This window comes from Nannobrachium achirus (genome assembly GCF_963921795.1).
Source record: "Nannobrachium achirus genome assembly, chromosome: 22".
Lineage (NCBI taxonomy): Eukaryota > Metazoa > Chordata > Actinopteri > Myctophiformes > Myctophidae > Nannobrachium > Nannobrachium achirus.
In genome coordinates this window covers 36,815,212-36,838,334 of record NC_137829.1, presented here as the reverse complement: position 1 = coordinate 36,838,334, position 23,123 = coordinate 36,815,212, and the positions used below count along the sequence as shown (strand labels likewise).

The 23,123-nt window shown below is 41.7% G+C and overlaps 1 protein-coding gene and 1 long non-coding RNA gene across 2 annotated transcripts in view; both read left to right on the top strand.

The window, feature by feature from the left end:
* The window catches only part of hdac4 (histone deacetylase 4), a gene marked incomplete at its 3' end in the record, with an annotated part of 312,733 nt that extends 311,505 nt beyond the window's left edge, over positions 1–1,228 (top strand). Inside the window, exon 28 of the mRNA XM_080753473.1 lies at positions 1,207–1,228. Coding sequence (XP_080609599.1) covers positions 1,207–1,228 — 22 coding nt within the window. The remainder of the gene's footprint in view (positions 1–1,206) is intronic.
* The window catches only part of LOC308308325, an 839,845-nt gene that overhangs the window by 793,358 nt on the left and 23,364 nt on the right, over positions 1–23,123 (top strand). The window lies entirely within an intron of this gene.

The window sequence follows — 23,123 nt, the reverse complement described above, 5'->3', positions numbered from 1 at the left end:
TTGATTTTACAAATACATTGGGGTCCCAGAGATAGAAATGCCATTAAATAGGGGTCCGTAGCCTAAGATGCATGTGAAACTGGGGGTCCTTTGAAATTAAAATGGTTGGAAATCACTGCTAGAGCTGTCAAAATCTTCTCTTATGGGGGTCCCTGGCTTTTCAAATGGGGTCCGCGGGCTTATAGTATCAATTTGGGGGTCCTTGACATGAAAAGGTTTGAGAAGCACTGGCTTATGTCACGTGTGGGCGTAGTTATGCCTGTGGCGTGCGTGCGTGCGTGCGTGCGTGCGTGCGTGCGTGCGTGCGTGCGTGCGTGCGTGCGTGCGTGCGTGCGTTGTGTGGCAAGCTTCTGAGAGGTGCACCTTACCAAAGGCTTAATTGGAAACACACTGAATACATAAGTACAGATGTTGGCTGCACATTAGCCAGCCCCATTCACACACACACACACACACACACACACACACACACACACACACACACCACACACACACACACACACACACACACACACACACCACACACACAAAAACTTTAGTTACTAGTTACTTTGCAGATATAAATGATTATATTATAAAACATACATTAATCCACTTTAGCCCTATTTATACTTAGGCTATTTGAAATATAGCCGATCTACAGAGCTTGTAGATCTGCCATTTCCAAACATTTTGTACTTTTACTTTTGGTACTTTAAGTACATATTGATGCCAATACTTTCATACTTTACTCAAGTACATTTTGAATTCAGGACTTTTACTTGTAACAGAGTATTTCTATAATACACTTTTACTTAAGTAAAATACTGTATATCGTCACTGTCGGGCAGAAACCTCGTATCTCCAAGTTTCAAGTTTGTACGTTTTTTCACCAAGCAAAGCCCTGCTTCCTCATACAAGGCTGTCGCACAAAAGTAGTGAAAACAGCCGATCTACAAGCACACAACACCTCGCACCGCGAGGCGTTGTGTGCTTGTAGATCTGCCTATTTTTCACTAGTTATAGTTCATTTTTAAAATGATAAATACAAAAACCTTGTATGTCTTGACATACAAGGTTTCCACCCGACAACGACGATATGAGTACTTTTTCCACCACTGTTTCTATTATTCAGTTTATTTTATTTTCCCACCAGGGCTGAGGAGGAACCAATGGAAGAGGAAGCTCCAATGTAAAGAAGCGTCTCTTGTCCTTGGACCAACGCAGAGAGCAGCGTCTGCGTCTCTGACAGTCCCTTCAACAAGTCTGTTTCAATTCAAGCCCCTTTCCCCACCCGGTGTCTCACCCCTGCCGTTATCAAGATGGCGTCTTAGCTTGGAGAGAAGGGAGGAAGGTGTTGACAAAGGGGACTCTGAAGAGGGGTCTGAAGCAGAACACTAAAGGTGTCCCCATCGCACTCTGTGGAGAGTGGAACAGACTGATTGGCGTCAGCTGTGTATTGTTGTCTCCGTGTAAAGAGGGCCGATGGCCGACCGGGTTGCCAGGTCTGCTCCCAGTGCTGGGATTTAAGAGGGACGTGCGTGTGCTGCGCTGTCCCGCCTTGAGGGTTCAGTGCTTTTTAAAAAACCACCAAGACCCCGGGTCACTCGGCCTGTCCGACCTGCAGGGATGGATCTCGTCCCCCACCGGCCGCCGTGGATTAACCGCATTCGTCTCCGTTTTTTCGTATCTTTTGTCGCTCTATCTCTCTCTTCTTGCTTTTGTAAAAAAAAATACAAATAAAACACAAACGACAGAGCTAATGCTCTGCGCTGAGGATGGATAGTTACTGCTCTTCAAAGACATTCAGGGGAGGGAGATGAGAAAGAACATTTGTAGAATGTGCGACTCTCCCAGGTTTTACTCAAGAGAAGACCTTTAAAGGACATGAAAGATGGACAGGTAGTCTATTCCCAAGATGGTGGACAGTAAAAAGACTGTGAGTTTGTGCCTTTTTTTCCTCCCAATTTTTTGTCTTTTCAAAACTTTGTGAATATTTCACAATGAACTCAATTCAAAGAGATTTGCCTTATGACAAGAAAAAAAAAAAAGAAACCGGTTTGGGAAAGAGGCCTCTCCTCTTCTCTCCCTTCACATTTTCTATCCCTGGCAAGAATTTGGACGCCTGCACGTTGTTGGCACATAGACTGGAGAGTGGAGAACCCCTGGCATCGTTTACCCATTACTCCCTGTAACCAGCTTACTGTCCTACCCTGTACCTTAACCCTCCTCCCTCCCAAACTTCCTTTCTACCTGCACTTTTGTCCCTTTTGGAAGGTAGTTGCCGGCCTTGCAGGTGTTAACATGGTTGGTGTGGGTTGTTTCACTTAAGTAAACGCTAAAGTGGTTTAGTATTACTCAATGTAGCCCTTTACCAGATAAGCATTACCCTTTTACTCAAGGAAAGAATTAACTAGCATGCACTGTATTCGAACTTCTTGCTGTCCGAAAGCTAGAATGCCCGTTCATATGTAGTAATAAGATACTAAACAAGCCAAAGCATGATGTACTATTGTTTATATCAGCTGTACCACTTAGTATTGCAAACATATAAGAAAGCCTTTCCGGTCACAATTCCTAGACAATTCCTAAGACGCTTGCCTGTGGGAAACGGCCGCGCCATTATGAACGTACAATTATTTTCTTGATGAGCAAGCAGAACTTCGACACATCAACAGAATAAATCATGATGTGGTGCGAAAGATGTACTTAATAATAATAATAATAATAATAAATAATAATATTAGAAGTTTAGAAATGGAGAATCTGTTTTCTCCAGAGATGTATGAGAACAACCTTTGATATTGCATAGGGGTGTTCCAAAGTCCATGATGGCTCAGACATTTTGTCTAGTGATCCGACCGATTAGACTTTTTTTGTGATCCGATCCGATACCGATATATACACATGTATATAAAACGGGACTTTTACTCTTAATATGTGGGTATATTGTGTAAATATTTTGCACCAATATGATTATGAAAAGGTACAGTGACAGTCATACTACAGATTTCAGACAACTGCTTCTTAAACCGTTGTCTTTATTAAAGAGCCACAGAGCTAACTGGACTGGAGTCTCATTTCTCTCCAAAAGCCCTTGAATATGATGGAATATGATTAAGGTTTACTGTGATTATGGTAAGCTCACATTTCATATCGCACAAACCATACTTGTAACTTTTTCACTAGCCCCTATAAAAAAGTATATCGGTTATATATCGGTCGCATATCGGTGTATACCGTCGCTTATCTGTGCATATCGGTGCATACCGATATATATATCGGTGGCCCGATATATCGGTCGGTTACTATTTGTGTCATGTGTGTCTTGTTCAGCACATCTGTGCCCCGACTGTCAGGTGCTATTGTGCGTGCGTGCGTGCGTGCGGCTTACAGTCACTCATCCTGATAACACATGAGAAGGGTTGCACATATACAGTACACATATATTTTCACATGGAGGTTTTGCTTTCAAGCCCTCCACTCGCCTCCACAATGAAATATACTTATTTATATACTAGATAAGCACATGCATGATAGATATCTTTTGGTGTAGCTAGCACTCTTTGCTCTGATTCTGGAGAATGATTGTACAGTTCTCTGGTCTGCTGAACCCCCCCCCCCCCCCCCCCCCCCCCCCCCCCCAAACCAAAGTTGGAAATGAACACCAGCCACCATATCTAATGCTGGTTGCCGTTTTTTTGGTTTGTTTTCTTTTCTTTCTTTTTACCGTGACTGAGGAATTCCTTCTTTTTCACTTTAGCAGGTAGGATGGGACGATACGCGATATTATCGTTTATCGTGATAAAAAACACTCACGATAATCGTATTGTAGAGATTTAATTTATCGTGATATCGTACTCCGTCAATGCACTGGGATCAATGCACCTTTTATTTGCCGAGCTGCATATCCGGTACCACTTAAACCCTTTAGTAAAAGGTACTTATAATATACGTACTTGATATAGTCTTTTTTTTTTCACTCTCTGTCAAATGTCTTTGCCAAAAAATAGCAGATCTACAAGCTCACAACGCGACGCGTTGTGAGCTTGTAGATCGGCAATTCTTTGGCAAATGTTCCACCCCAGGATAATGGATTTTGATTATCGCAATAATATCGTAAATCGTGATTTCTTTTGTCACAATAATCGTGATATGACATGTTCATATCGTCCCATCCCTATTAGCAGGTAACCAGACAACATTTGGAGGTCCAATCCTATCGTAAGAAACCTGTTTCACTGATAAAAAGGTGAATGTGCCTAGTGAATGTCCAGATGTACCGTACTTGCCCATGACTTGCCCACTGTGGCTAGTGGGCAGTTTGTAGATGGACCCTCCCATCCCCCAACCTTCCGCCATCTCATGTTTAGCCTTTGGGCAACTACCTTCTCCCACATTTGTTTAAACTGTTAATTTTGACATATCATCTAAGAGCTAATCACACATTAACCGTGTTTCTAAATGAACAGAAAACAGTGCTGTGGTGATTACAGTTTTTTTTACTTTGGGGTATTCCAGCCATACACTGCAGAATCCTGAATGTTAATTTAACTCGGGAGTGTACAAGTGAAACCAAATGGACCCCGTAAGGTTCCATTTGTACACTCTTGTGTTGCATCAACATTGTTGATTTGACTGTTGTGTACGCATTTGTTGACTGCTCAACAATTTCCCCTCTCATCTTTGCCTATCTCCCCTCTATGCTGACTTTGTTGTCTTCTCTTTAAGTGGACTTTGTATTTTATTTGTTTTAGTTTTTTGTACTTTTCCACAAGTTTTACGTTTTTGTATACTTTGCCCCCTCTCTCTCTATTTCTATCTTTCTCCGTGTTACAATTGTACATTGTACAGCTGACATACTTCACAACAGGTGGAGTTTCATGTTGTTTCCTTTGGTGGACATTTCATGGTTATGTTTTGTGGGTCATGGGGTTTTTGGGAAGGGAGGGGAGGGATACAAATATTTCTACTTTGTATAATTCCAACAATTGCGCATTTACTATACTGTCTGTTCATAGTAGATTTATATATGAAAACAATTCTAAGTATATTATATATATATATAATGAAATATTATGATCTTGTTTTTGAAGTTGGTGTTTGCAAGGTGACATAATTTCATTGGTCTCAACTCAGGACCTTGCTGGGTTGTTGCTGCTCAAAGCACCATTGAACTGGCCCTGGCTGCAGTTGGTCGCTCGCTGAGCAGCGTAGCATCCCGAAAAACCTAACATTGACGGCTGGCTTTTGGCTATTTTCATCCCATGAATGCCATACTAAACGTGCCATCGCTCATCACCCTGCCGAAAACACACACATGCCACAAACTATCCCACATTACGCCATCTTTCTTTTCTTTTCTTTTTACTTATGTAATGTTGGTTTCCTGGAAGGAAAAAGAAAAAAATGTAACGGAGGAAAATGTACGTTAATTTCCCCACTGACAACAATACTGTATAGCTGAGATATTTTACAAGACACTTAAGTCTCACTGGTCTGTGAGTCATTAAAGTCTACAAAAATGACCGGAGTAGAGACCCGATATTTTTCTTGGAAACCAACAATAGCACTTTTATATGTTCAAACCAATCAAGCTACAACTGCAATGAAGTTTGCAGTCTACCACGAAAAAACTAAAAAACAAACACATAATCTCAGTTCCTATCTAATCTCTGGGTTTCTTCATCTTACTCTAGTGTGTAGACTAGAGTATATATCATGCAAACCCTTCCTCAAACTTAAGCTTGATTTATACTGGTATACGTTGTATCGGGCACTGACTAAAATGTTCATTGCCTACCTTTTTTCACCGACCAAAACTAAATAAAAACTAAGCTATGATGACTAAAACTAAATATGTTGACAATTTCGTCAACAAATGGCGACATGTTGGGGACTAGTGGAGAAGAGATCCATTAGGACTAAAAACAAGTCATTTTATGTTTGGTTGCGCACGGGTGTTGCGCTCTGTTGCGACACGTTGTGAGCTTGTAGATCAGCTATTTTCAGCATGCAACCAAAGTGTAAAGTCAAGCATTACGATGCCACCAAGGCCCGCCAAGACATTATAGTCGACAAAATCAACTGTGGATTTAGTCGACTAAAATCTTATGATATTTAGTCAACTAACACTTAACCATTTTAGATCACTAAAATATGACTAAAACTGATTCAAACTAAATCTAAATTTGCTGTCAAAATCGACACTGATTCACAACGTGTTGCGGATGTGAACTAGTAGGTCGTCTATTTTCAGTGCCCGACACTGTGGTACTAAAGAGTATAAATTAGGCATTAAGAAAGAAGGAGGTGCAAATATGAAGGGTGGGATAGAATTGGAACAGAGCCAGAGACGTGACCCTCACCCTCCCTCACTGTGAAAAGCCCTAGCCAATGATTGCACAAGATAATCGCCTGTGTTCTTATCTGGCCAAAATGTCGCCAGTTGTAATTTAAATCAACTATACCGTAAAATGATCATTGCTCGTACATCATAATGAACGGCCTCGCGTATTAGATCTGTGAAAACAAAACCAAATGGCTGTGGGCCATCGAGCCCATATAGATGATTTGTGTCCAGGTTTTAACTGTCCCTGCTCGACTGTCCTTTTTGAGAGACGCTAAAAGACCACTCCTGTTTGTGCAGTGCAGAAACTCTCCTCCCTGCTCACATTCACACATGACCTGGTGTGAGCATCCCTGAGGAATTATCTGGTAGAAGCAAATAACTAATTACTGTAGACTGTGTGTGCATTAAGGCTGTTATCATTCCTCAGAAATTAAATACGAAATATTGGTCTTAGAAATTGGCCCGAATATCGAATAAATATTCGAATATTATATATATATATATATATATATATATATATATATATATATATATATATAGTCGCTGTCGGGTGGAAACCTTGTATCTCCAAAACTGTTTGTATTGTATTTATCATTTTAAAATTGATTTAAACTAGTGAAAACAGCCGATCTACAAGCACACAACGCCTCGCACTGCGAGGCGTTGTGTGCTTGTAGATCTGCTGTTTTCACTACTTCTGTTCGAGTCCGACTGCCTTGTATGATGAAGCAGGGCTTTACTTTGCGAAAAACGTACACATTTTAAACTTGGAGATACGAGGTTTCTGGCGACAGTGACGATATATATATATATGTGTGTGTGTTTGTATATATATATATGTTTGTATATATATATATATATATATATATATATATATATATATATATATATATATTCTTTTTTTTTTCTTTTTTTTCATATTCGAGGAATATTCGAATATTCATTTACCAGCCCTACTGTGCATAATACGGCAATTGAAGTGCCCTGTAACCAGAAAGGAAATTCCAGAAATGTAGCTTTTACAGAAAATGGCTAATAGCTCTTCTTTATTTATGATTGTAACAGGGACCGACCCATGTTGGCAGTGTCGTAAAGTCCTGTGAGTTGACCCAAACCAGCAGCTGTCCCAGTGCTAAATCTCAGCCCATTCCACCCTTCAACCACCCCCCCCACCCCCACCCCAACAGATAACCAGGGGAGGTCAGAGGTTGTTTTCTAGATTCTCCTTCCTGTTTCTGTCATCTTCCACTTTGTAAACTCACAAGACTTAATTGAATTTTTTTGAGGAATGTGGCGGACTTTGATCCGAGCTCGCAGGAATCCTTGTTTAAGAACGCTGGGGCTAACGTCAGGGTTAACACTGGGTACATGGGAAATATGCACAATGTAAGCTTCTCTAAAAGGGCATTATGGAGCATTAAATGTTTAGTCCTTATGGTTACCTTTCGGTGTATTCTCCAATAGCATGCGCACACACACGCACAAGGGTGTGTTTTCCTAAAAGGACCCCATCACATAGACACACAATTTCTACGATAAGTTTATATCACAATCATTAGAAACTCGAATAACATTATCATGCAATCATAACATAACTTTGGTAGATATACCCTCCAGCTGGATAAATATCACGAGTAGCTTTGGTCCAACCTACCAAAACATTTGTTTGAAAGAAAATAACTTAAAAGCTACTCGATTCTTTTTTTAACTACCGCACACTGCTATGCGTTTTAGTTAACCACTTAAGCCCTATACAAATCACAGATCTATAATCTCCAGCTTGTAATGTCTGAATTGTTTGAAAATTGCCAAGAATATTTAACATTTCTTGGAACATTTTTGGCTATGACAAATGGGGACGCCTGCGTTTATGTGGTTAAGCTACTGTACTTACACGGCTACTTCCCAACACTCACTGTTAAAATGGCTGATTGAATTGGGAGAAATTAAATGAAGATGCACTGAGCAGACCGTATCCTGGCTGTATGACCATTTATGCCTATAGATGGTATTTTGAGTTGGAATCCATAATCCTCTGTGCACTGTATAAGATGAGTTTTCTCACGACATATTGTGATGCTGGAACAAAACAGAGAGGGCGCTGTTTTTCCCCTTTTCTTTGGCGATGGGTTCCCAGATTGGAGTTTTGGTAACCCATCTCAGAACATCCCCTGAAAGGTTATGTCCGTCTACCTTTACAGGTAGTCTACACCAGCGGTTCTCAACCTGTGGGTCGGGACCCCCGGGGTGGTCCCCAAATTATTTTGGAAGGTCCCCAGATGATTAACTTAATGTGCAACATTGTTTTCTCACTCAACAGTAAACAAACCAACATAACGTTTAAGTGTATAGAGGTTGTCTGCACATTTCTAAAGTGACAATTTCAGGACTTTAAACTTTAAACTGGCTAAATTGTCAGATATTAGAATTTTGAAAATAGCCGATCTAAATGCTCACGTTGTGAGCATGTAGATCTGGTATTTTCACAATTGAACCATGTTATACAAAATGTATTGCCTCAAATTTTAGTGCTCGTCAGGGTTGGGGGGTCCCCAGTTAAAATATGATTATTTTGAGGGTCGCGGCCTCAAAAGGTTGAGGACCACAGGTCTAAACACAGTGCCACTCAAAACCGCCACACAATGTCGTACATGAACCAACATTCCCTGTTTTTATGTTCTTCTTAATGATTGTTTTGTCATAATTTCCATTCTTTTATTGGGGGCATTGCCTTTGCCGAACATTTCCTTGGCCCACCATGTTGTCTGTCCGGCCAGGCTGAAGGATTGTCTCCTGTTTATTTAGGTGGCCTGGTCGGATTCATCCTCAATGCCCCTTGCCTGCCTTCTCTGTGTCTCTGTCTCTGTCTCTCTCTCTGTCTCTCTCTCTCTCCCCTCTCTCTTTATCTCTCTTTGTCTGTCTCTCTCTCTCTCTCTCTCTCTCTCTCTCTCTGCATGGTTCGTACGTCAGCATGCCTACCTGTCTGTCTGTCTGTCTGTCTGTCTGTCTGTCTGTCTGTCTGTCTGTCTGTCTATCTGACTGTCCCATCACATATATCTGCACAAGGGAAAGAGCACTGAAGGACACTTGTACTTTGATCGCATCCCAGCATTTGTTTTAGTCTAGTCTGTTCGTAAAGGGGATGTTTTATGTGCTTATGTCGGATGTGTTTGTTTTTTTACCTGTATAAATAAGGAATCAACAAAACCGAATGAAACTTTTGAACATTTTACAACCACAAAAAAATATTTTATCTAGCACTTGTGACACAGACAATAGAATTCATTGTATTTATGTAGAGAACAATTTGTTTTAGGGTTTGTGTGACGTTACACGACATCGGAATAGACCAACTGTTTTTTTTTTTCTTTTGTAATGTCAGGTATGTTTGGGGTTTTGTGGGGGTCTGGCGAGACCTTTGTTTAGATTTTTATTTTGTCATTTGGGGACTCCGTAAAGGGCTCAATCCAGACGCCTGGTCTATCATTTGTTCTGGTCGTCCATTCCACTACTTAAGCCAGTTATATCTATGACCACTGTGGTTGAAAAAATAAATCAAAAAAAAGAAAGAAAAAAGAAATGGTTCTAGGTTTACAAATGTATGAAATGCGTATTCTTTTTTTAATTATTATTATTGGATATGTTTTTGACTTGTTCCACCATTGTTACAGAATAGTACTTTTTTTCTCGGGAACCTTTGCTCTAACATGTTGTCTTTGACATCTACAATATAAAGTATCATGTTTTGAAAAAAGCACAATGTCTGTTTTTGACTTGTTGCGTGTGTGCGTGCGTGTGCGTGTGTGCGTGCGTGCGTGTGTGTGTGTGTGTGTGTGTGGGGACAGTAGACCACCCGTGAAAAGCGCTGCAACACTGTGTAATAAATGATGCTATTGAGGTGACCTATCCTAACAATTCATCCCACAGTAGTAGTACTAGATAAGATATGTCTACAGTCAGGGTGCAACGGTTTACAAAATTCACTGTTCGGTTCGATATTTTGGTGTCACGGTTCGAGAACAGAACTGTCCTTGATTTAGAAATGTATTTTTATAAATACGTATTTTTTTGTTTTAACTTTGAACAATACGGTACCCAACCTATAGGGGTCCTTGAGGGGGTTCCAGGGGAATGTGGATATGGAGTGGTATTGTATTGTATTGTTCGGTATACAGGATCATTCAGTTCGGTACTTTCGGTTCGGTATTCGATATTCGGTTCTATATGTTGCACCCCTAGTCTACAGGAATCTCCTCCTCCGTTCTGCTACCACTGATACTCAACATTAAATGTTTTCTGATTTTTTTCTAGATATTTTTGGGGCTTTTTATGCCTTTATTGATATCTATACTATACAGTTAACCTGACTGCGCAAGATGGTGGCAGCAGTGCGTATGCCTGCATAACGCTCTGCCTTACATCTGGGATTGCTCGGGCAGACCCGATGTAAGGCGCGGGCCATTTTTTCAAATTCTTTAGCAGGTGATTGGATGGGGCCGTCTCTATCACAGTCTGGGAGTGCCAACTCCAACCACTCATATTGGCCTGTCTGCATGACGTTACACCCAGAATCCGCCTCCTGGGTTTCCACGTGGTCTGCAATCAGACTCTATTGGCTCAGAGCCGCTCAGAGCCCGCCCGTAGCTGCCGCTGATTCGTCCGGCCCGGGACTTTACGAGTGTTATCAACTCTCCCCGAGCAATCTCAGATGGTAAAGGCAGAGCGTTATGCAGGCATACGCACTGCTGCCACCATCTGGCGCAGTCAGGTTACTATAAAGTAGGTTGACAGGAAATGGGGAGAGACGGGGGTGACAAGCAGCAAAGGTCTTCGGGATCGCGACTCGAACCCGCGACACGCCGCCAGGTCGGATTACCAGCCTAGGAAACTGGCATAAGCCTGGACCAGTTCTTATAGTGATTATTCTATCGATAATCAAATACGCGATAACTGTGTTATCATGTTTTTATTTTGTATATATCAACAAATCAACCCGCTGAAAAATGTTGTATGTCCTTGTATGTCCAAAACCGTTCATTTTGTATTTATCATTTTTAAATAAAACTAGTGAAAACAGCCGATCTACAAGCACACAACGCCCTTGTGTGCTTGTAGATCTGCTGTTTTCACTACTTTTGTGCGACTGCCTTGTATGAAGAAGCAGGGTGCGTGCGTGCGTGTCTGTCCACAGTATATAGATCCACACACAACTGGAGGCTGTGCTGTGCAGGTTTGTCAGCGGCAGCAGCAGCAATGCTGCCACTTGGTAGCACAGGGAGACGAACCGCCAGCCTGGAGAGAGAATGGCAACTTGGTCCTGCAGCGGTAGCTGTGAGCAGGATCACTGGATCAGTCACCCATTTGGAAGGGTCGGGGGTCAGCGGCGGTGTCCAAACAAACAGAGGAGAATCCCTATTGGTGGTGGAACTAAAGTTAAGACAACATTCCAAATGCAAACACCACCGAGCCCCTCCGTCGCTCGCTCAAATAAACAGGAGGAGCTCTCCTTGCTCACATTCTTTACTTAAGTAAAAGTATCAATACTGCAATGTAGAAGTACTCCGTTAGGGTGCCCTCACACCAAAGTACCTATGAGAGTGGAATCCGCACTCCGCCAATGCATTTCAATGAGATGGGAGCGTTTTTTGCAGAAATCCTCTGCTGGCATGAAACCTGCTTCACTCTCGTTGAAATGCATTGGCGGAACACGGATTCCACTCTCATAGGTACTTTGGTGTGAGGGCACCCTTACAAGTAAAAGTCTGGAATTCATTACGAAAGTATTGGCATCCAAACGTAATTAAAGTACCAAAAGTAAAAGTTCAAAAATGTTTGAAAATAGCAGATCTGTGAGCTTGTAGATCGTCCATTTTCAAACAGCCTAGGTATATAACCTGGCTAAAGTGGTTAATGTGTGTTTTAAAATATTATAACTTATATCCGAAAAGTAACTAGTAACTAAAGTTTTCAAATAAATGTAGTGGAGTAAAAGTACAATATTTCGATCCGAGATGTAGTGGAGTAGAAGTAAAGGTATTGGGAATTGGACATACTCAAGTAAAGTACAAATACTCAAAACTGTACTTAAGTAAATCTACTTAGTTACTTTACACCACTGATACTGAAATGTAGAAATACCCTGTTAAACGTCCGGAATTCAAAATGTACTTGAGTGAAAGTACAAAAGTATTGGTATCAAAATGTACTTGAAGTACCAAAAGTAAAGTCATTATGCAGAATGTCCCATTTCATGTTTTCAAACACGTGCAAATCTTTTGAAAATATCAGATCTACAAGCTCACAACAATGCATCGCGATGCGGCACATTGCTTGTAGATCAAGCTTTTAGATGGTCTATTTTCAGTACAAATACCACAAAATTGTACTTAAAGGAGTAGTTCACCCCCAAAATGACTTGTTAGCTATTGATTACTCACACCATGGAGACTTGAGTTCAATAATATATTTTTGTATTTGTTGCATTCCAAAGACAAAAAAAATGATTATAGTAAAATTACCCCCATTGATTCAGGATGGGGACCCCAATGCATTTGGGTCCCCATCTGGAATCAATGGGGTAATTTTATTGTAATCAAATTATTGTCTTAGGAATGCTACAAAAAACAAAAAATATTATTGAACTCAAGTCTCCATGGTGTGAGTAATCAACAGCAAACAAGTAATTTTGGGGGTGAACTACTCCTTTAAGTACAGTACTTTACTCCACTGCTGAGGTCAAACTGTGGACCGAGAGACGGACTCTGAGACTCCACTAATGTAACTCATTTGTACACTCTCAGTGTTAAATTAACACCCGGGATTTTACAGGTTTCCGAGTTCGAGTCGTCGTAAATCAGGGAACGTCTGAAAAGGGCAAACGCTCCTTGTCGAAGGCAAATGAATGGGACCTCTTCTCCGGCTCCTGCAGAGCAGCGGGGCAAACGGAGACGCGAGGAACAATATTTACTGTCCTACAGACGTGAAAGAGGGCTCCCGTAAGTCGACAAAGGTGGCATAAAAGTCTGGAATGTGGCCTCCTTTTTAGTGTCCCTTGGCTGGCCAGGATGCTGTAATGTGATCGGGGGGCGAGCAGGCCTCCCGCGTCGCTCTCCTGCTCATCCTGGCCACCGCTCTCTGTGTCGTACTCCTCGCTGCAACGTTGTTTTTGACAGCACATTTTGATTTAGTTTTAGTCATAGTCTTTTGAATAAAATATAATTTAGTTTTAGTCACCTGAAAAGTTTTAGTTTTAGTCTAATTTCCGTCGACTAAATATCATAAGATTTTAGGCGACTAAATCTACAGTTGATTTAGTCGACTAAAATGTATTTTGGCAGGCCCTGATGGCATCGTAATGACTGATTTTACACTTGGTTGTGTGCTGAAAATAGCAGATCTACGTGAGCTTGTAGATCGGCTATTTTCAGCACGCAACACCTGAGAGCAACCAAACATAAAATGACTCTCTTCTCCACTAGTCCCTCCCTAACGTTTTAGTCTAGTTTTTATTTTGTTGACGAAATTGTCAATATATTTAGTCTTAGTTTCAGTCATCACAGCTTCATTTTTATTTCGTTTTTATTTCGTTTTCGTCAGTGAAAAAAACGCAGTCGACAAACATTTTTCGTCATAGTTTTAGTCGACAAAATCAACACTGCCTCGCTGTTCCGGAGAGGCTGCGTCCACATATCTCGCGACCCCCCATCCACTCCCATGTTAAGGGAATAACCCGGAAGAGGCACGAGGCGTTATGGCGTTGCGGGGTCAAAGAGCTCAAGGGTTGAATACAGGCTCATGGTTCAGCCGGTAGAGACACGCACTAACCAATAGGACAGACCTAAACGCAGGAAGAACTACACTTTTTTTTTAACTTTAGCCGCTCAAGTGTGAAAGTCCAAAGTAGGGATGGGACGATATGAACATTTCATATCATATCAAAATCCATTATCCTGGGGCGGAACATTTGCCAAAAAATAGCAGATCTTTTTGGCAAAGACTTTTGATAGAGAGTGAAAAAAAAAATGTATCAAGTTCGTATATTATAAGTACCTTTTACCAATTATAGAGGGTTTAAGTGGTACCGGATATGCAGCTCGGCAAATAAAAGTTGAATTGATCCCAGTGCATGACGGAGGACGAAATCACGATAAATTAAATCTCCACGATACGATTATCGTGAGTGTTTTTTATCGCGATAAACGATAATATCGCTTATCGGCCCATCCCTAGTCCAGAGGTAAGGGAGTAATGCTGCTATAGGCGTTTGGCATCCTTACGGGCCAGATATGTGGTCGCGCCCGGAGAGACACGTGACCTCTCGTGACCTTTCAGGGAGGTCACGGCAGAGATTGTGGAGCCTCGCTTCTGAAAGCGAAGGCCGCAAAGATGGCCGCCTCTTCGGCCACAACAAAGGAGCCCGAAAGACAGTTGGGAATCGAAACTCAGGGAAAGCCCCTGTCTATTTTCCCTCCGGCTCACCCCACAATGACATTGTGGCTCTGCGGTATCTCTCTTGCCTCGCTCATCCCCCTATCGGCCCATGCCGCTGTCACTTAGCTCTGTCATTATCCAGCCACCCATCTTCGTAAAAAAAAAAAAGGACTCATCCTCCCAAATGGCACCCATTGCCGTGCTTTTTTTTAATTGCAGGTCTCGCTGACAGTAAACGGCGATGAGGCTTTGGCCAGCTGCACAGATGACAAGCAACTCTAATTACAGATCAGTTTTATTAGGATCTCTTGGACACTCTGTGATTGCGTAACGTAACACACTGACAGGCGTTAACGTTAGCTCCGTATGAAGAGAGAGGATCCAAACCACCCATCTACTGTATATCGTCGTTGTCGGGTGGAAACCTTGTATTTCCAAGACCGTTCGTTTTGAATTTATCATTTTAAAAATTAACTAAACTAGTGAAAATAGCAGATCTACAAGCAAGTAGATCTGCGCCTCGCACCGCGAGGCGTTGTGTGATGAAGCAGGGCTTTGCTTGGTGAAAAAACGTACAAACTTGAAACTTGGAGATACGAGGTTTCTGCCCGACAGTGACGATATGTTTTGCTTTTGGAAAGAAACACGAGTCTGAAGTCCCGACTAGCGCCCCCTAGAGGTTGTGTTGCTCTTCCCACCACACATCGTGACCAAAGTGGTTTGAACCTCAGCACTGGGCCGTCGCTCGTAAACACTGCACATTCTCAAAACACACGGACTCATCTTGTTCACCGTTTCCCGCTCTGACAAAGCCCTCAACACTATATGACTCAGACATATCGGTTGGATCGGTGGTGCAACACGGTGTTGTTTTTGACAGAAGTTTTTGATTTAGTTTTAGTCATAGTCTTTTGAATAAAAGTTTGTGCCGTATTTAGGATAGTCAGGGACCCAGACACCCACATTTTGAGAGGACCTAAATTTGGTTTTAGTCATAATTTAGTCACCTGAAATGTTTTAGTTTAATTCTTTCAAATATTTCAAATTTTAGTCGACTAAATATAAGATTTTAGGCGACTAAATCTACAGTTGATTTAGTCAACTGAAATGTATTTTGGCAGGCCTTGATGGCATTGGAATGACTGATTTTACACTTGGTTGCGTGCTGAAAATAGCCGATCTACAAGCTCACAACGTGTCGCAGCGCGAGGCGTTATGAGCTTGTAGATCGTCTATTTTTAGCACGCAACACCCGAGAGCAACATAAAATGACTCTCTTCTCCACTAGTCCCTCCCTAACGTTTTAGTTAGTGGCCCGAGCACCAAATGTGAGGGCCGGCGGTCCGAAACTCGAATCTAATCTACAAATTAACTTGAAACGTAATTTTTCAAATCATTGTAGTGCTGAGTAAAAAGTACAATATTGCCTCTGAGATACAGTATATGCAGTAGAAGCATTGTGTATTGAAAAGGAGCAAAGTAAAAGTTTCTCAAAAGAGTAAATGCACTTAGTTACTGCACTTTCCACCAATGCAGGCACAGCAAAACAGCAGCAGCAAGAGAGTCGACATATGCATCGGGCAACATTAAGCAGACAAGACAGACAAGGGATAGGGAATATTAGCGTGTGGGGAAACAGCTGCGTGCATCATGTGTGAGTGTGATGAGTCCTTGAAAACTGACTTGGGGATAGAATTGTCCAGTTTCAGTGTTAGTGTTGTTTGTCTTTCAGTAGATGGTTCCAGCCTTTTGCTGCAGCAGACCAAAACCATCGAAGAATTTAAACAAATTGAATCGTGGATTTTCCGGCTCCATCTTACCTGTTTCATGTTGTGAATGTGAGTTAACCGATTTAGACCTGGAAAGCATCTGTAGATTTTGCCCTAAAATCACGCAAAGCGGTACACAGTATGTCTTGACTCATGTCATCAACATGGATCTGTCCCATTTAGCGCCACCATCATTCCGTTTTTTTCAAGCACATTTTTGTACACTGATGACCTGGCGGTCGCTTATCTCCCGATTAGGGAGTCTTACTGGTTTTATTCTTTGGCTATTAAAAAATAGCAGATATACAAGCTCATAGCGCGGCACCGAGTGCTGCGCTATGAGCTTGTAGATCTGCTATTTTGGGAAATCTTTGAATATAAAGGCCTATGCGAACATTTGTAACTCATATATTTGCTTCTAGGGGGGTCCCTGGAACAAAATATAGCGTATATATACACATCATTTTGGGGGGTCCTTGACATGAAAAAGTTTGAGAACCACTGATCATAGAAACATACATTTTTCAAAAACCTTAGAAGGATTTTAGAATACATTTTTTAGAATTGACCTCGGGTCTTTAACTATTGAAAAATAGCAGATCTACAAGCTCACAGCGCGGCACCGAGTGCCGCGCTGCGAGCTTGTAGATCTGCTATTTTTGAAAAGTCGTAAAAATGTGCGCAAATCTTTGAATATGTATTTTTTAAGCGAACATTTGTAACTCAAATTTTGCTTCCGGGGAGGGGTCCCTGGAACAAAATATTTTGAGATGGGGGTCTAGCTGTGGCCAAATACATATCATCTTAGGGGTCACCTGACATAGAACCACTGACATAGACACATAGGTTTCTTGCACACATTTTCACGATTTTTCAAAAATAGCAGATCTACAAGCTCGCAGCGCGGCACTCGGTGCCGCGCTGTGAGCTTGTATATCTGCTATTTTTCAATAGTTAACATTCATGGGGGGCCCGCAGTGAATCCTTGTACCCAGGGCCCAGAATTTGGTGTGACGCCCCTGGACCTGACCACTTCTTACACATTTCAGAGCATGTTTATTTTAATGGTCAATCAATTGCGCTTGGGCTCGGATAAATGACAACTCGTTTTTCAAGGTTTTAAAGGCAAAACGTCACAATATTTTTTTTTATTGTTTCTTTTTAGATGTCATTAATGTTATACCATCAGTGAAATCATAATGTTTTACCAATTATTTGGGAGCCCACTTGCAATGTTTTCATGCCCCACTAGTGGTCCCCAGCCCACAGATGGGGTATCGCTGGTTTAGATGCAGTAGTGAAAGCAACTAAGTACATTTACTCAAGTACTGTAGCCAAGTACAGTTGTGAAGTATAATATCCAATATCCAATTTTGTTTGTTTTATTTCTACTCGGAGGCAGATATTGTGCTACAACAATTTGAAAACTCAAGTAATAGTCTAGTAAATCTAGGGAAAAAATACACTCAGGTTGGACAAAATTGTATTATTTCGTTTTTCAACTGATTCTGACAGGAAGAAAAACATTCTGACACAAAAAACATTCCTTGGGCTAAAAATGGCCCCAGAAAATGATGGTTTAGTGATGAAAAGTGATGAGTCATCACCTTTTGTGGGAGTTTTCTGGGGCCAATGAATGTTTTTTGTGCCAAACAAATGCTTGCAATGGATTCAGGATCATGACAAACCCCTAGTTAGACCCCTCACATCCTACTTAAAGCTGATTCTTTTTTCTGGGTATTTTCCTCCTGTATAGAAAGTCGATGGGAGCCCAACTTGATTTGGCCACTGTGGGTATTTGCCATGAGCAGATCATGGTAGATTTTTTTATCCTGGCTAGTAGACCTAATTTCCTGACAGAATCAGTTGAAAAAATAAATAATACAATTTTGTCCAACCTCTGCCTTATATTTACCGGACTATTACTGGTTACTTTGTAGATTTTGATTATTATTACAAAACATAGTTTAGTTTTTTATAGTTTAGTTTATTTGATCAACTCACAGTAGCAAACATTTTTACAAGTCTTACATCCACAAAAGCATAAGAGAACAGTAGCACTGTTTGAGGTGATATTATAAAACATAGCCTACATTAACCACTTCAGCCCTGCATGTATATACTTTAGCTATTTGAAAATAAGATCTACAAGCTCACAACACATCACATTGTGACACACGGTGTAAGACTGTAGAGCTTGCTATATTTTCAAAGGATTTTGAAGCATTTTGAAGAATTGTGAAATGGATAAAGAGTTATTTTTTTCTTTTGGTACTTTAAGTATATTTTGCTACCAATACTTTTCTACTAGGGGCTTTTAAGCCGTGACATCATTTTGTAGGCAGAGGAGAATCTGCCCCCAGAGCATTTTCTGTCCCTCGCTATTTTCAACAGATCCGAGACAAAAATAACGACTAAAGTATAATTCTAACACTTTCCTTTCAACAACAAAGAGAAGAAAAATGTGTAAATAGTAAAAATAGTAAAAAGATTCACGGAAACTGGGGGCAGAAACTCTCCTCTGCCTACAAAATGATGTCATACTTAACAGCCCCTGAACGCTGTACTTTAACTTGAGACAGAGTATTTCTACATTGTGCTATTGACACGTTTACTCGAGTAGAAGCAATGGAAAACGTGCGGCCTGTAAGGCTAGTCACTCCACGTTGAATGGATATCCCACCATGCAGCCTGGCCGGGGACGGACGGGACCGCCGGGTCCATCCCGGGGTTGTGTGTTTGCAAAGCTGCGTGGCCGTTTGCTTGTCTTGCCGCATGTTTAGTCTAATGTTTAAGCAGCCACTGAGAGGGGGAATAAGGCTAAAGGACACACAAGGAAGTCCACACACAGCAGGGTGGACGGAGAGCCCCTGAGGCCACGGGGAACTGTTTAAAACAAAAACTCTGTCAGCGCCCAGCCAGGTCAGAGCCAAGTTCAGCGTTTCACACCGCTTTAGTCCAAGTCTAGTACTTTTATGCGTGCATTATTAGCCCCTTTTCCACTGCAAGGTGCTACCAGAACTTTCAGGAACCTGAACCTATTTTTATTGGTTCTGGTTTTGTTTCCATTGCGTACGGCCCGGTTCCAGACGAGGTTCCTGGAACCTCATTTAGGTCTTGCTCCTGAGGTAGAACTAAACTTTAGTTCTGGCAACCTTCTACCACTTCTACGATATAAATGAAAGAAAACACAGTTGTAACTTGCAAGGTTATTTAGTTACAATCACTGCAACACAACAGTGGGCGGGGTCCATGAGCCAACTCAAGGTTGTTGACTGATTTACCACAGTTTTAAGCCAATCAGAATCCAGTATCTGAACATGTGACCACAAAAAGTGGTAGAAGCAGAACTTGGTCCTGGAACTTCACAGGTTCTTGAAAGTTCTTGGTTCTGGAAAGTTCTGGTTCTAGTTCTGGGTTGGCCCTACAGTGGAAATGGGGCTCAAGTCTAGTACTTGTATGCATGCATTGTCGTGCATGTACCTGTACGCTATGCTTAACCGCTATTTTGGATATGTATGTATGTACAAGTACACCTCCGAGTCTGATGGCTCCCCATTTAGCGTCTGCGCTTCGGCCACATTTTTCACATTAACTCCCCACACCTCCCCATGCAGGAACACACCAAGGGGAGAAAGCCCCCGGCTCAATTTATGCCTGTTGTGTTAGCCCAAATTATACAGGCGACCTATCACCCCTCCAAGAGACCAGATCAAAAAATGGTGGGAGAGAGAGAAGGGGAGGAGAGGAAAGGATTTACCCCCTTCGGTGCAGTTTTAATTTTAGCTCCGCTCACATCACTGGTACCCACAATTCCCCCAGGCTAAACTAATCTAGTAAAAAAAGAAAAAGAGACTGTATGTTTTGTCCTGTAGGGTAACACATAAGGAACACATTACCGCATTGGTGAAGTATTCCCCCTCTCACACATGCACATGTGCACGTGCCCCCTCGTGCACGTTTGCGCGCACGCACGCACGCACGCACGCACACACGCGCACACACACACACACACACACACACACACACACACACACACACACAAATGATTCTTCAAAGTATTAGTTGTGGGCTATTGTGATTGTTCTGGAGGTTTGGCTGTTACTGTTGATGTCTATGTAAGAGCTTTATTTTGTTATTATTCTTTCTACTAAAAAGCATAAGTTTTAGTAATTCTTCAGAACCAGTTCACATATAATTTGCAGATTAAAGCTGTGGCGTCATGATACACCTGATTGTGTACTCATGACAAACACTGTCTTGTATAGGACATTACTTATTTAGGCTGCCACTAGGGGGCTTGCATAAACAGCATACTGTATAGCAGTGGTTCCCAAACCTTTTGGCTCAAGAACCAAAAGAAAAAATTTGCCCAGGACCCAAACTAGTGAAAATAGCAGATCTACAGTTTTGCGCAGCGTTGTAGATCTGCTTGTAGATCTGCTATTTTTGAATAGCCGATGTATAAATGGATGAATTGGTCAAATGATTGTGATGCTGTATTAACACATTTTGCTGGGGACCCCCTGGAACCAACACAAATGGCTCAGTGGCACTGAGGCAGGCTACCATGTCACATCTTGACACATTATTTCGTCACTGTCGGGCAGAAACCTTGTATCTCCAAGTTTCAAATGTGTACGTTTTTTCGCAAAGTAAAGCCCTGCTTCGTCATAAAGGCCTTCGCACAAAGGTAGTGATAACAGCAGATCTACAAGCACACAACGCCTCGCACCGCGAGGCGTTGTGTGCTTGTAGATCGGCTGTTTTCACTAGTTTAAATCATTTTTAAAATGATAAATGCAAAACAAACGGTTTTGGACATACAAGGTTTTCACCCAACAACGACGATTTATTAGTATGGTTGCACCTGCAGGGCAAACCCAGACTATAGTAGCCTACTTGTCCGACTTTATTCCCTCCATCTTTCCATCTTATAGATAAACTTTATTTTGCCACGCTACTCCTCCCACAGTTTTGGGCCATACTTTAAAATCGACCCGGCTTCTGTTTAGGCTACTGTTTTTTTAGTATCAGTGATGTCAGCATGCTCATCTCCAAATTTGGGCATTGTTTCAGCATGCGGCTGTTACTTTGGGCACTGTAGTGATGTCATTCAGTGATGTCAGTTGGTCATTGTTTCAGCATGCGGCTTTTACCATGGCGACACTGTTTAATTAGTAGGCTGTTACCATTGTGGCGACACTGTTTAATTAGTAGGCTGTTACATTGTTTAGTATCAGTGATGTCAGCATGCAGACAGACGGCGGACAGACAGACATTCGGTAAATTAAAATGCAAAAATGAAACTTTTCACAAATAAGGAGATGACTGACATCATAGACCACATGAGACTGACACAGTATGTACATATATGGGTATTACACGTTATGAGCTTAATATTGATGACATCATGCAGGGACCTCCTTAAACTGGCATATTTGTCCCATTGACTTGAATGGGTAAACTCAAACGGAAATCATTTGCAAGTGTGGCTCGCATCATTTTTGGCGAGTGTGCAAATGCTCTTGTTCCAGTTTAAGTCAAAGTAGTTTGAAGAAAGCTGAATTGTGACGTTTGCTCTTGAAATGAAAATTGCTCTTTTACTTCTATTTCGCTAATATTCTACAAATAAACAAACAAATTAAGCATATAGCTTTCAGTAACGTTTGAGAGTAAGTCAGAAAACACCTCAGTCTGGACATGTCTAGTCTACACGGGTCTGACCCAAAGCACAGGGGCGTCACAAGGGGAGGAAAAGTTGGACTGAGTTACTAGGGCCCAAGGTGGAGGGGCCTTAATTGAGAAATAGCAGATAATACAAGCTCACAGCGCAGCACCGAGTGCCGTGCTGCGAGCTTGTAGATCTGCAATTTTTGAAAAGTCATGAAAATGTGTGCAAATCTTTGAATTATGTTTATTTTTTAAGCGAACATTTTTAACTAAAATTTTGCTTCTGGGGGGTTCCCTGCCCTGGAACTAAATATTTTTAAATGGGGGTCCATGGCCAAATACACATCATTTTGGGGGTCCTTCAAATGACAAATTTGAGCACCACTGACATAGAAACATTGGTTTTTCAAAAAACCTATTCAAACTCCGCACGAATTTTCACGACTTTTCAAAAATAGCAAGATCTACAAGCTCGCAGCGCGGCACTCGGTGCCGCGCTGTGAGCTTGTATATCTGCTATTTTTCAATAGTTAAAGCACAAAATGTGAGTGAATCCGGCTTGTACCCAGGGCCCAGAATTTGGTGCGACACCCCTGCCAAAGCATAAATGGGTGCAAAACAACAGAAAACTAACAGAGACGTGGAACCCATAGAAAGAAGGCTTTGGGGGAATGACTTATAGTGCAGCTCCTGTGCTGGCGCGACCTCCACTGACCTCTGTTGACCTGGCGGTCATTCCCTGTACTAATGAAGGGGAGGGGCTTACGTCCTGGCAGGCAGTGGTGTAAGGCAGTGGGTCTCAGTCTTTTTAAGCCGAGACCCCCAAAATAATCATATTTTAACATGGGGACCCCCCCACCCTACGAGCACTAAGAGTTGAGGCATTACATTTTGTACAACACGGTTCTATTGTGAAAATA